This window comes from Anoplopoma fimbria, chromosome 23 (genome assembly GCF_027596085.1).
Source record: "Anoplopoma fimbria isolate UVic2021 breed Golden Eagle Sablefish chromosome 23, Afim_UVic_2022, whole genome shotgun sequence".
In the NCBI taxonomy this organism is placed as follows: Eukaryota; Metazoa; Chordata; class Actinopteri; order Perciformes; family Anoplopomatidae; genus Anoplopoma; species Anoplopoma fimbria.
This window is the reverse complement of record NC_072471.1, coordinates 233,717-247,031: the sequence shown is the minus strand read 5'-3', so window position 1 is coordinate 247,031 and position 13,315 is coordinate 233,717. Positions and strand designations below refer to the sequence as shown.

The 13,315-nt window shown below is 49.1% G+C and overlaps 1 protein-coding gene across 1 annotated transcript; it reads left to right on the top strand.

Annotated features, from left to right (window-relative positions):
• Nucleotides 1–289: 289 nt before the first annotated feature.
• Nucleotides 290–12,319, top strand: si:dkeyp-27e10.3 (UPF0606 protein KIAA1549). Its single transcript, XM_054624949.1, is given in 27 exon segments — nt 290–449; nt 2,030–2,082; nt 2,084–2,423; nt 2,426–2,813; nt 2,815–2,917; nt 2,920–3,289; nt 3,579–3,661; nt 3,750–4,049; nt 4,169–4,361; nt 4,507–4,566; nt 7,576–7,727; nt 8,063–8,099; nt 8,102–8,239; nt 8,378–8,562; nt 8,640–8,845; nt 9,015–9,142; nt 9,297–9,311; nt 9,425–9,621; nt 9,698–9,933; nt 10,155–10,290; nt 10,696–10,786; nt 10,789–10,929; nt 10,932–10,987; nt 11,076–11,128; nt 11,212–11,339; nt 11,541–11,695; nt 12,095–12,319. Coding segments are annotated over 27 exon segments (4,329 nt in total).
• The last annotated feature ends 996 nt before the right edge of the window (nt 12,320–13,315 follow it).

The following is a 13,315-nucleotide window of genomic DNA, read 5'->3' as shown; positions in this document are numbered from 1 at the left end:
AATAACATATAATTATATGTAATAATATATAATAATATGTAATAATATATAATAATATATAATACTATATAATAATATGTAATAATATATAATAATATATAATACTATATAATAACATGTTATAATATATATTATACTATAAAGATTATTTTTTACTTTCCTCTTGATATTATATATTTTGTGTAGAATACTTGTTCCTGGTCTCTGACTGTCCCTCCTGTGGTTCAGGTCCTCCTGACGGCCGCTCGGTGCTCTGTACCGGGATCAGACCGCCGCTCCTTTGAGGACGATGGACCCCGAGATCCCGCGGGGCCCCGGCTCCAGAACCAGGACCAGGACCAGAACCGGGATGGACCCTAGAACTTCGGCGTGCAAACGAGCGCTCGCTGTGATCCTGCTGGTTGCCGGAATGCTGGTTACCATGGTGACGTCAAGCTCACCTGCTGCAGGTAGGTCATGATTTTTAAAGGGACCTGATTCGACAGGTGAGCAGGGACCTGGTCCTGGTTGGTCCTCCTCATCGGCTCAGATGTTAGAGACTGAAACACTAATGGGTTGATTCTGACGGTTTAAAACTCAGAGACAACAAGCCAAGTCCCTGACCTCTGACCTCTGACCTCTGACCCCTGAACCACCTGCAGATAACAGGAACTTCCTTATTAGGAGATCTGAAGTTTTTTTATCAGACAGACACATCAGCTCCCAACCAGAAGAACAGACGGGGATGAAAAGTAATATAAAGTCAAATAATGAATATTTAATATAATATTTACCAACAAATCAAACATCCTACATCTATGATGTGAAATAATAGATAAACTAGTAATTCATAACTAGTAGTATATATCTGATCGGAGAGAGAGAAATGAATCCATGAGGTTCAGTTCCTCTGATGTCCAGTAGAGGCTCCTCATAAATGTTTAAATGTTACTCTTATTATACTCTATCTATCTATCTATCTATCTATCTATCTATCTATCTATCTATCTATCTATCTATCTATCTATCTATCTATCTATCTATCTATCTATCTATCTATCTATCTATCTATCTATCTATCTATCTATCTGTCTGTCTGTCTGTCTGTCTGTCTGTCTGTCTGTCTGTCTGTCTGTCTGTCTGTCTGTCTATCTATCTATCTCTGTGTATTTGAAGGCGTCGCCTCCTGAATACAAATCACGTTTCTCTGTTCGCCATGTGATGCTGCCGAAAAGCACGGCATCACCATAGCAACGAGGCCGGCAGCAGATGAGAAAGACCCAGTGAAGGCTGCGAGTGTGTGTGTATGTGTGTGTGTGTGTGTGTGTGTGTGTGTGTGTGTGTGTGTGTGTGTGTGTGTGTGTGTGTGTGTGTGTGTGTGTGTGTGTGTGTGTGTGTGTGTGTGTGTGATGACAAACAGGTTTAAATTAGAAACAGAAGGATATGTGTTTGAATAAAATCTAAACTAGTGACATGATTAAAATATTAAAGAGAAAATAATTTTATTGTTTTTATTGCAGCTTTATGCGATTGTCAGGGATCCAGAAGTTCCACCAACTGACGTCAGGAAAATAAAACTCTGTGTTCATTTTTATGAGTTTGAATCGATGAAGATGCAGCTTCATGTTTCTAATATTCACTTTTGATTGATCTCCTCTCACACATGAACGTAAAGGAACATTCAGGGGAATCCTCTTCTTCTCTAGATGTTCACACTGACCACTCCCATGTCTGTACAGCTGATGGTTAGCCTAGCTTAGCATGAAGATGAAACAGGGGGAAACTGTTAGCCTAACCTAGCATAAGGATTGTAAACAGGGGTAATTATTAGCTTAGCTTAGCATGAAGACTGCAGACACGGGGAAACAGCAAGCTTAGCATAAAGACCGGAAACAGGGGTAGTTGTTAGTTTAGCTCAGCATACAGGCTCTAGACAGAGGGAAAGAGCTAGCTTAGCATAAAGACTGGACACAGGGTTAATTGTTAGCTAATTGTTAGCTTGGTCAGGGACAACATAGTTAAAGTTAAAGTTCCTCTCTTTGTGATACAGGTGTGCTGGACTCCAACCGGACGGCAGAGTCTCCGTCCCATCCTTCCTTCCTCCTCCTCCTCCTCCTCCTCCTCCAGACCCCCGGCCCATAGCCCTCTCTCAGATTCTCGTTACCACGGTAACAGCGGTGGCACAGGTTCTTCAGAGGACTCGGACTCTGGTGCTCAGGGGATCCACCTCCTTCTGAGACCTCCAGACCTCCTGTCCCCCAGCCTCCCCCCACCCCTGCCTCCCCACACCCAGCCCACACTCACCCCTCCCCCCTGGGAGCAGGGCCCCTCCCTGGAGGAGGCCTGGGGCTCCGGGGACTACATGGAGACCCTGTCCTTCATGGTGCCAGACGGCGAGGAGCTAACCCTTGCCACGCCGCTACCCAACCAGCCCTATGACGAGGAGGTGGGGGGGACTGGGTCTCCTACGACACTGCCTTCCCTACCCGCCCCACCATCCCCCTCTCCTCACGCCTGCCTCTCTCACCCTCCTCCTCCACCCCCAGCATCCCCCAACACACTCGCCCCTCCCATCCGGACGTCTTCCCTAACTGGGACGAGGACTACGACCTGGAGGACCTGATGCCTCTGGAGCCGACGGAGCTGCTGCTACCGGACATGAACAGTATGGAGTACTACACCAACCTGCTGGCCCGGGAGAGGGAGAGGGGGAGGGACCAGGACCGGGTGGACTGGACTGACTTTAAACCTCCCATCACTCCCACAACAACACAAATCCACCAACCCCCTTCATCTCCGTCCCCGAGCTCTGGTCCTCCTCCTGAACGGGGGCCGACCCCCCCTCACCCTCTCACCTACTCTCACAGGTGAGGAGAAGCCGCCTCCACCGTCAACCACCATCAAAGCTGCTTCTGATCCAAAGCCCAAAGACCGGACCCCCCAGCCCCGGGCAGACCGCCTCCCCGTCCCCCTTCCAACACAACCGGCCGGGTGCCTCCCCCTCCTCCGCTGGGACCTCCCACCCGCCCCGACAGACCGGAGAGGCCTCCAGGGGTCACGGAGAAGCCAGTGAAGGCTCCACCCACCAAGACCACCACCAGGAGCACCACCAAGACCACCACCAGGAGCACCACCAAGACCACCACCAAGGCCACCACCCCAACAACTGCCATCACCACCACCACCCAGATCACAGCCATCAGCCTGACCAGAGCCCCCCCGGTCACCACACCAAGACTGGTCCAGACTCCGCCCACCAGACAGTACCTGTGTAACATCACCAAGCCGGAGATGTACCTGGTCCGAGTAGGTGAGTAGGTTACGTGACAGAACCAGGTCCTGTAGGTCATGTGACAGAAGCAGGTCCTGTAGGTCATGTAACAGAACCAGGTCCTTTAGGTCACCTGACAGAACCAGGTCCTGTAGGTCAGGTGACAACAGAACCAGGTCCTGTAGGTCACCTGACAGAACCAGGTCCTGTAGGTCAGATGACAGAACCAGGTCCTGTAGGTCACCTGATAGAACCAGGACTTGTAGGTCATGGGACAACATAACCAGGTCCTGTAGGTCAGCTGATCTGATTCTTTTTTCTCCTGTAGTCAGTTCTAAAGGTTCGTCAGCAGGTTTCACTCAAGTCAGAGATCTTCTGAAGAGAGAGTTCAACCGTTCAGTGGAGCTCCAGGTACAAACACCACCTCCTCCTCCACAAACATGATTAAAGCAGGTGATGTCGGATGATTGAAAGCTGTCTGTCTTTACTGCCTCATCAGTTCCTGAGAACTCCGTCCAGTTTTGCCTTCCGTGTGGTGTCGGGACCTTTGGTCTTCACCGCCATGTCGGTCATCAACGCCCTCCGCCAGCCGCCGCGCGGTTCCGGCCCGGTTCCCACCGCCTCGCCGCTCTACACCGTACCTGACCTCAGGTACCAGATCCACTCCGTGCTGCAGTTCGTTCCCGCCCACGTCGACGTCAGAGTCTGCAACTTCAGCGAACGCGTGGAGAGAGGGCTGATGATGGCGTACGCCGAGACTCGGAGACGATCACATGAGGCCGGAAACGTCACCGTACAGGTGAGTCTCTCACCTGTGGGGTGGAAGGTTACACTGTGGATTCAAACATAAGTAGGTCTGACTGAAACCAGCTAATCACTGCGGTTCATTTCTGATTTCATTGATCCGCGCTCCTCCAGCTGCTGAACATCACCACGTCTGTGAGCCGGCCCTCAGCGACGGTGGAGCAGAAGGTTTCCGTCGACATCACATTTGCGGTGCGTGATGGGCGGGACTACCTGCTGGGGTCAGAGGTCAGCGAACACCTGAGGAAGCTCAGTCTGGTCGAGTTCAGCTTCTACGTCGGATTTCCTGCCCTTCAGATCGCCGAACGTACGACGTTTGTTTTATACTCACACATGATTAATATTTCATAATGCGTCAACGTGTGTTCTTCAAATATGTGAAAGATATAAATGTAAACATTGAGCTGTGAATCATGTTTAAAACAGAACAAACGTCTGTTTTGTGTTCACAGCGTTCCACTACCCGGAACTGAACACCTCTCATCACCTGCGCTCCACCTGGGTCCGTACAGGTGAGAACACGTCTGCTCCAGTCCACGTCTTTCACGTAATGTTGTGATGATGGTGATGATGATGATGGTGATGGTGATGGTGATGATGATGATGGTGATGTTGATGATGATGGTGATGATGGTGATGTTGGTGATGTTGGTGATGATGATGATGATGATGGTGATGATGGTGATGGTGATGATGGTGATGATGATGATGGTGATGTTGGTGATGATGGTGATGATGGTGATGAAGATGATGGTGGTGGTGTTGGTGATGTTGGTGATGATGGTGATGAAGATGATGGTGGTGGTGTTGGTGATGTTGGTGATGATGATGGTGATGTTGGTGATGATGATGATGATGGTGATGGTGATGAAGATGATGGTGGTGTTGGTGATGTTGGTGATGATGATGGTGATGTTGGTGATGTTGGTGATGATGATGATGATGGTGATGTTGGTGATGATGGTGATGAAGATGATGGTGGTGGTGTTGGTGATGTTGGTGATGATGATGGTGATGTTGGTGATGATGATGATGATGATGGTGATGAAGATGATGGTGGTGGTGTTGGTGATGATGGTGATGATAGTGGTGATGTTGGTGATGTTGGTGATGATGATGATGATGATGATGATGATGGTGATGATGGTTATGGTGGTGGTGGTGATGATGATGGTGACCGGGGCAGCTGTGGCGTAGTGGAGAGCAAGGTAGTCCAATCAGAAGGTCAGTGGTTCGATACCCGGGTTCAGCAGTCGATGTGTCCTTGGGCAAGACACTTAACCCCAAGTTGCTCCTGAAGGCCATCGGTGTGGACTGATGATGAATGTTAGTTAGAGTCTGATGGTGGCACCTTGATGGTAGCCTGTCATCAGTGTGTGAATGGGTGAATGATATGTAACATACTACTGACTGTAAGTCGCTTTGGAGAAAAGCCTCTGCTACATGACTCTAATGTAATGTAATGTAATGTAATGTAATGGTGATGTTGGTGATGATGATGGTGATGAAGATGATGGTGGGGATGTTGGTGATGATGATGATGGTGATGTTGGTGATGATGGTGATGAAGATGATGGTGGTGGTGTTGGTGATGTTGGTGATGATGATGGTGATGTTGGTGATGATGATGATGGTGATGAAGATGATGGTGGTGGTGTTGGTGATGATGGTGATGATAGTGGTGATGTTGGTGATGTTGGTGATGATGATGATGATGATGATGATGGTGATGATGGTTATGGTGATGTTGGTGATGATGATGGTGATGAAGATGATGGTGGGGATGTTGGTGATGATGATGATGGTGATGTTGGTGATGATGGTGATGAAGATGATGGTGGTGATGTTGGTGATGATGATGATGTTGGTGATGTTGGTGATGTTTGTGATGATGGTGATGATGGTGATGTTGGTGATGATGGTGGTGATGATGTGGGTGAAGATGGTGATGATGGTGATGTTGGTGATGATGATGATGGTGATGAAGATGATGGTGGTGATGTTGGTGATGATGGTGATGTTGGTGATGATGGTGATGTTGGTGATGATGATGGTGGTGATGATGTGGGTGAAGATGGTGATGATGGTGATGTTGGTGATGATGATGATGGTGATGAAGATGATGGCTGGATCTGCTTAAATATAATTCCTCCAAAAAGTTTACTCAAGACAGGACAGGCCTACTGTTTAATGGTGGTGATGATGTGGGTGAAGATGGTGATGATGGTGATGTTGGTGATGATGATGATGGTGATGAAGATGATGGTGGTGATGTTGGTGATGATGGTGATGTTGGTGATGATGGTGATGTTGGTGATGATGATGGTGGTGATGATGTGGGTGAAGATGGTGATGATGGTGATGTTGGTGATGATGATGATGGTGATGAAGATGATGGTGGTGATGTTGGTGATTTTGTGATGGTGATGATGATGATGATGATGTTGGTGATGTTGGTGATGATGATGATGGTGATGTTGGTGATGATGGTAATGATGGTGATGATGGTGATGATGGTGATGTTGGTGATGTTGGTGATGTTTGTGATGTTGGTGATGGTGGTGATGTTGGTGATGATGATTGTGATGTTGGTGATGGTGATGATGTTGGTGATGATGGTGATGTTGGTGATGTTGGTGATGGTGGTGATGGTGGTGATGTTGGTGATGTTGGTGATGATGGTGATGTTGGTGATGGTGATGATGTTGGTGATGATGGTGATGTTGGTGATGTTTGTGATGGTGGTGATGGTGGTGATGTTGGTGATGGTGATGATGTTGGTGATGATTGTGATGTTGGTGATGGTGATGATGTTGGTGATGTTGGTGATGTTGGTGATGATGGTGATGTTGGTGATGGTGGTGATGATGGTGATGTTGGTGATGGTGATGATGTTGGTGATGTTGGTGATGGTGATGATGTTGGTGATGATTGTGATGTTGGTGAAGTTGGTGATGATGGTGATGTTTGTGATGGTGATGTTGGTGATGATGTGGGTGAAGATGCTGATGATTGTGATGTTTGTGATGTTTGTGATGGTGATGTTGGTGATGTTGGTGATGGTGGTGATGTTGATGAAGATGGTGATGATGATCATGGTGATTTTGGTGATGTTTGTGATGGTGATGTTGGTGATGGTGGTGATGATGGTGATGTTGGTGATGTTGGTGAAGATGGTGATGATGGTGATGTTTGTGATGGTGATGTTGGTGATGATGTGGGTGAAGATGCTGATGATTGTGATGTTTGTGATGTTTGTGATGGTGATGGTGGTGATGATGGTGATGGTGATGATGATGATGGTGATGTTGGTGAAGATGGTGATGATGGTGATGTTGGTGATGGTGGTGATGGTGGTGTTGTTGGTGATGATGATGGTGATGTTGGTGATGTTGGTGAAGATGGTGATGATGGTGATGTTTGTGATGTTTGTGATGTTTGTTATGGTGATGTTGGTGATGTTGGTAGTGTTGGTGATGTATTTCAGGAGAACACAGGTGACACTTTGTGTTTGTCTTCAGTCCTGTTGGGCGTTCATGAGCAGCTGCTGGCTGAGAGAAGCTTTAAAGCTCGTCTGGAGAGACGTCTGGCTCTGCTGCTGGAGGAGAGTCTGCAGACGGCCAGCAGGAGGCGCTGGAGGAGAGCTACAGCTGTGGGCAACAACAGTCTGCAGGTATGCACACCATACAGGTGTACACATGCCATACAGGTATACAAACACTTCATACAGGTATATATTCACAACTTACAGGTTTACACACATCATGCAGGTATACACACACACACACACACACACACACACACACACACACACACACACACACACACACACACACACACACACACAATACAGGTAAACACACACACACAATACAGGTATATACAAACACAACACACCTGTACATAGATTACATCACGGTGAAGATCAGTATTTTTCAGTCTTCTGGTTCGTTCTCTCTTCTCTCTCCTGATGATCACGTTCTTGGCGTTCTACCTGTCGTGTCTCAGGTGGTGCGGGTGGCCAGGCTGTCAGGGGCGGAGCTTCCCTGGAGGTCTTCTACTTCGTGGAGGGTCCAGGTGGTGAGCGGATACCAGCCGAGGCCATGGCAGTCACTCTGAACCGTCTTGATCTTCAGAGAGCCGCCATCGTCCTCGGACACCGAGTCCAGAGACCGATCGCCCAAAGTGAGTCAAGACCCGAATCTGACTCCCCTCACCTATCCTGTTCCCTCACCTGTCTCTCACCTGTCTCTCACATGTTCCCTCACCTGTTCCTTCACCTGTCTCTCCCCTCTCTCTCACCTGTCTCTCCCCTGTCTCCAGCTGTGGAGACCCTGTCTGTCCCTCCGGCAGAGACTCAGAGCAGCAGCATCTGGCTGATCGTGGGCGTGGTCGTCCCCGTCCTGCTGGCCGTCTTCATCATCATCATCCTCTACTGGAAGCTCTGCGGCTCAGAGAAGCTGGAATTTCAGCCGGACGCCATCAACACCATCCAGCAGAGGCAGAAGGTCAGAGGTCAACAGGAAGTATTTTAGTGGTTCCTGTCACGCTGACAGCTGACAGCTGACCACGTGTCCTCTCTCAGCTTCAGGCTCCGAGTGTCAAAGGCTTCGACTTTGCGAAGCTGCACCTCGGTCAGCACAGCAAAGATGACATCATGGTGATCCAGGAGCCCGGCCCGCTGCCCGCCCCCGCCAAAGAGGCCACGCCCTCCGACGGCGGGGACCTCAACACCCCCAAATCTAAAGGCTCCTCTACCAAGGCAGCTCGGACCAGCCGCCGCCGGGGCAGGTAGGACGACAAACTGTAGGGTTCTCTACCTCTAAAAACATTGTTTGAATAAAAATGTCCCAAAAATGAAATGTCTTATAATTGGACGTATGATGTCACCTCGTCACCTGGACGCCTAATAACGTACATATTACAAACAGAAAAACAAACACTAACTCTCATCCCACAGACTCAGCCCGTCAGACGGAGACTCGTTAGGCAGCGACCAATCAAGCGGCAGAGAATCGGCAGAAGAGAGCACTCGACCTGTGGCCACGCCCAGCGAGGGGAAACAGCACAGGAAGACGCCCAAAAATGGTCAGAGACACTGTGACATCATCAGCTGACCTGTCTGATGTGTGTTTGTGTGTGTTTGTGCGATAGAGAAAGAGGAGGAGGAAAGAAAAGAGAGGAAGAGGAGGAAAATAAAATGTGTTACCTGTCTTTTCTTTTTGCTGCTTCTGGACTGAAGGGAGGAACAAGTTGGGTATGTTTCTACCTTCATGTCCTGATCGATTAAAGGCGCTCTGATCAATATCTTTATACAATCGATCGATCAGCTGGTGAAGACGTTCTGTGTTTCATCCGTCTCTCCATCAGGAAACGGTCCAGACGAGCTCCTGTCCTCGTCCTCCATCTTCGATCACGTGGACCGTCTCTCCCGCGGTTCGTCCGACGGAACGCGTCGTCAGGCCAACAAGGTGCAGCTGATCGCCATGCAGCCGCGACCAAGCCCGCCGCCGCAGCACGCCCCGCCGCACCTGAGCCCCACCCTCACCGAGAAGGTCAGCACAGAGGTGAGACCACCGCCGATAAAACCACACCCTCGCCGCTCGCCACGTTTGAACCCAGACTGACATCGTTCTCCTTCAGGTGGCGCTCAGACACAAGTCTGAGATCGAGCACCACAGGAACAAACTCCGGCAGCGAGCCAAGAGGCGGGGCCAGTGTGAGTTTCCCTCCATGGACGACATCATGGACGCATTCGGAGAGGGACCGGTGCAGGGCGAGGTGGCACAGCGTCTCTATAGCTCCGCCCACGACCACATGGACTGCATCCTGCAGGCCGACGCCCACTCACCCCCGACCCCCACGGACTCCAGGAGAAGGTCTGAACTGAGAACCCCGATCCTGTAGAATCTCATACTGTTTATTATTTACTATATTCATTCCTAAAGTCTGGATGAATAAATATATATTTTATATATATATGTATACATATATATATATACATATATATATATCTCATTATGATATTAATTCATATCCGAGGAGATTCACTATGAAACACATTCTCTGTTTGGGTTCATTTGTGTCTTTGTCCCTCCAGAGGGAGGCGCTCTCCTCGGGGTCGGCGAGCTCCACCAGGACCTGGAAGTCTTCCTGATACAGACCGAGACCGGCTGCTCACCGATCACAGCGCCACCTACAGGAAATACCCAGGACTCAACAACGTGGCCTACATGGTGAGACAAACTAGTGAAACCAGGAAGCAGTACGGCTCTGTCCGTTTGATAAACCGGCTGTAGATTAAGTTATCAATCAAATAACACACATATTGAATGTAGAGTTCCTCAGGGAAGCGTTCTGGCTCCTTTTTTCTTTGTATTGTATATCAAAAAATATTAAATCCTTTTGACTTTATTTAGTTGTTCTACATCTTAAAGGAAGACTCAGACAGACGTTGTTGTCTATAAATAATAATTAGTAATAGTAATAATAATAAATCATAGTGTCTCGTCATCTATTCAGCCATCTCAACTTAACACCTCCAACCCGCAGCCCGTACGGACGTTTTGGATCGTAGCATCTTCATTAATAGTCACAGTCTCAACACTTTCTCTTTATTCTCTCTTTTCTCTCTTTCATAGTCGGACCCTGATCTGCCCCCGGACCACGGCAGCCCCTCCCCCACTGATGAGGTCTTTGACTCAGCCCCTCCCCCACCCCCCTATATGCCCCCCAGCCCTCAATCGAGGAGGCACGGCAGCAGATGCACTCCCTTCTGGATGACGCCTTCGCCCTGGTGTCGCCGTCCTCGCAGGGCAGCGCCGGGCTGAGCGGGGTAAGCCCTGCCCTGCCCAGCCCCTCTCCCCAGGCCCGCCCCCTGGCCGGCAGTGGGGCTCTTACCCAGCTGCCCCCTTTCAAAGTCCCTTCTCTGCTGTGAGTGTGTAGGCCTGCAGCTGAGGCTGTTTTCAGTCCTTCATGACTCCATGTTCAGATTTCATTTTCCTCTTTCTTCTTTCTGCAGAGATATGCAGAGCTCGGAATGTCTCCAACATCAGTCCAGGGTCTGCTGCAGAGGTCAGTGTCAGTGCACTTAAAACCAGGTCCACGTCTGTAATCTGGACCTGAACCAATGCTGATGCTCTGTGTGTTTTATACAGGCAGGGTCTAAGCTCAGCAGGATATGTTTCTACTGGAGACCAGCTGCAGGAGTCGGTTTACTCCAGCAGGGGGCAGTACGAGGAACCCCCCTCCTCATCCAGACCGCGACCTGTAGGGGGCAGCACAGGTACAGTCATCTGCATACGCAGCACTTTGCTGTTTTTGACACGATCCCGGATGCATGACATTTTGATAGAATCCCCATATTCGTGAAATCAGAAGTTGTTGTTGTTTAGCTTTCAGGTTCTCTGCTGTCATTCGGTCTGAAACTCAAAAGCAGTTAAATTCATATTTCTGTTTCTGTTCTGTTACATCTGTTGACCTCCAGGTGCGCAGCTCCACCACCTGACCCAGGTGGGTTTGTCCAGTCAGATTGGAGCGTACCCTGGGGTGGGTCGCAGCATGTCTGGTCCCACTGGCTCCAGCTGGAACCAGCAGCACTCAGACCAGGACCTATCCAGACCAGGAGCCAGCAGAGAGAGTGTGAGTCTGTTATGAGGAGTTGTGAAAGCAAACAAAGTTTTGGCTGAACTGAGTGGTTCTGTAATTATTTACTTAGCAGTATAGTAATGAGAGCCATGGTGATATAAGGTAGAGTTCAAAGCAGTTTTGATGGACCAGTTCTGGCCAGACAAGTCAAGTCTGGACAAGTCCTGACTGGAATGATATATCCTGTCGATTTCAATCCGGATCAGTGCTGAGCAGACCGTTCAGACCAGATGAACCTCATGGTTTCTTTCACGTTGTTCTGTTACGAGTCTACCAAGGTTGGTCCTTGTTAAACAACAACTGTTGACTGTTGTAGTTTACAGTCATGTCTTTTATGTGGATCTATTTCCTGGTCTTGGCCTCACCCTTTGTCTCTCTCCCTTCTTCGTACAGGTGCTGTCGTTTCCTGAGTTCTCCTCTTCCTCTGTTTTCCAGATGCCCAGCTCCTCGTTACGGGACCCGTCGGCTCCACCTCTCCTTCTGACCTCACCGACTCCAGAGTACCCGCCGGAGGACGCCTCCCCCTCTGCCCACACATCCGCCTCCCTTATAAAGGCTATCAGGGAGGAACTGCGACGTCTGGCACAGAAACAGACTGCAGTGACCAGCTACCCTTAGACCCTTACACGGGTCTGGACCTGCTTGGATCAGAACTCAACTGGTTTCATCGGTTATCGTTTTAAACCACTTACAGCCTGTAATCACTGGATTAAAACCCCAAACTAACTGATCCGCAGTCTGGACTTTCTTGAGCTGATCTACGTCTGTGCCGCTAAACACGGAATGACTCTGGACCACAAACCACGTCTATAAAAAAAGACAGTGTCTCCCGACTGAAAGACCTCCGGTACTTTACAGGGTCCCATCTGTCCGTCCGTCATCCTTCAGCTCAGTGTTCCATTAGACATTAGAGTTTGACTCTTCACGTTTCCATTGAAGTGCTTCCTGGAGTGGATCATTCGATGATCATCCTTCCTAAACGTCCGGAGTAGATCATCCTTCTTGAACTTCTGGAGCGGATGGATGAGTTGGTCTCAACCTACTGGATGGGATGATCCCTCTGGGAGTTCTGGTTAGGTTGTCCTTCCTCCTGACCCACTGGAGTCCACTGTCCTTCCAGAGTGGATCGTCCATCCTGGAGTTCTGCAGTTGATGCTCCCTTCTGGCCTTCTGAAGTGGACTTTCCCTTCTGAACTTCTGGAATAGACCCTCCACGAAGATATTCACAAATCAAAAGTCCTTGTTGACCTTATTGAGTGGATCATCTCTTCTGACCTTCCCGGAGTAGACGGTTTCTCCTGGTCTTCTGGACCGGATCATCTCTTCTGACCTCCTCTGAAGTTCATCCCTCCTGTAGTTTTGGAGCGTTTCGGAGTTTGGAGCATGAACTTCTGGTTTGGCCATTTAGTCCAGAAAATGTGGAATGAATGATCTCTCCTTACCTTCCAGAATAAATTATCCTTCCTGGAGTTCTGGAGTGGATGGTCCCTCCTGACCCACTGGAGTGGATGGTCCCTCTTAAACTTCTGGGGTGGATCATTCATTTTGAACTCCTGGAGACACTCGTCTTTTCGGACAGTCTGGATGGATCTATCGTCCAGACCTTCCTGAAGG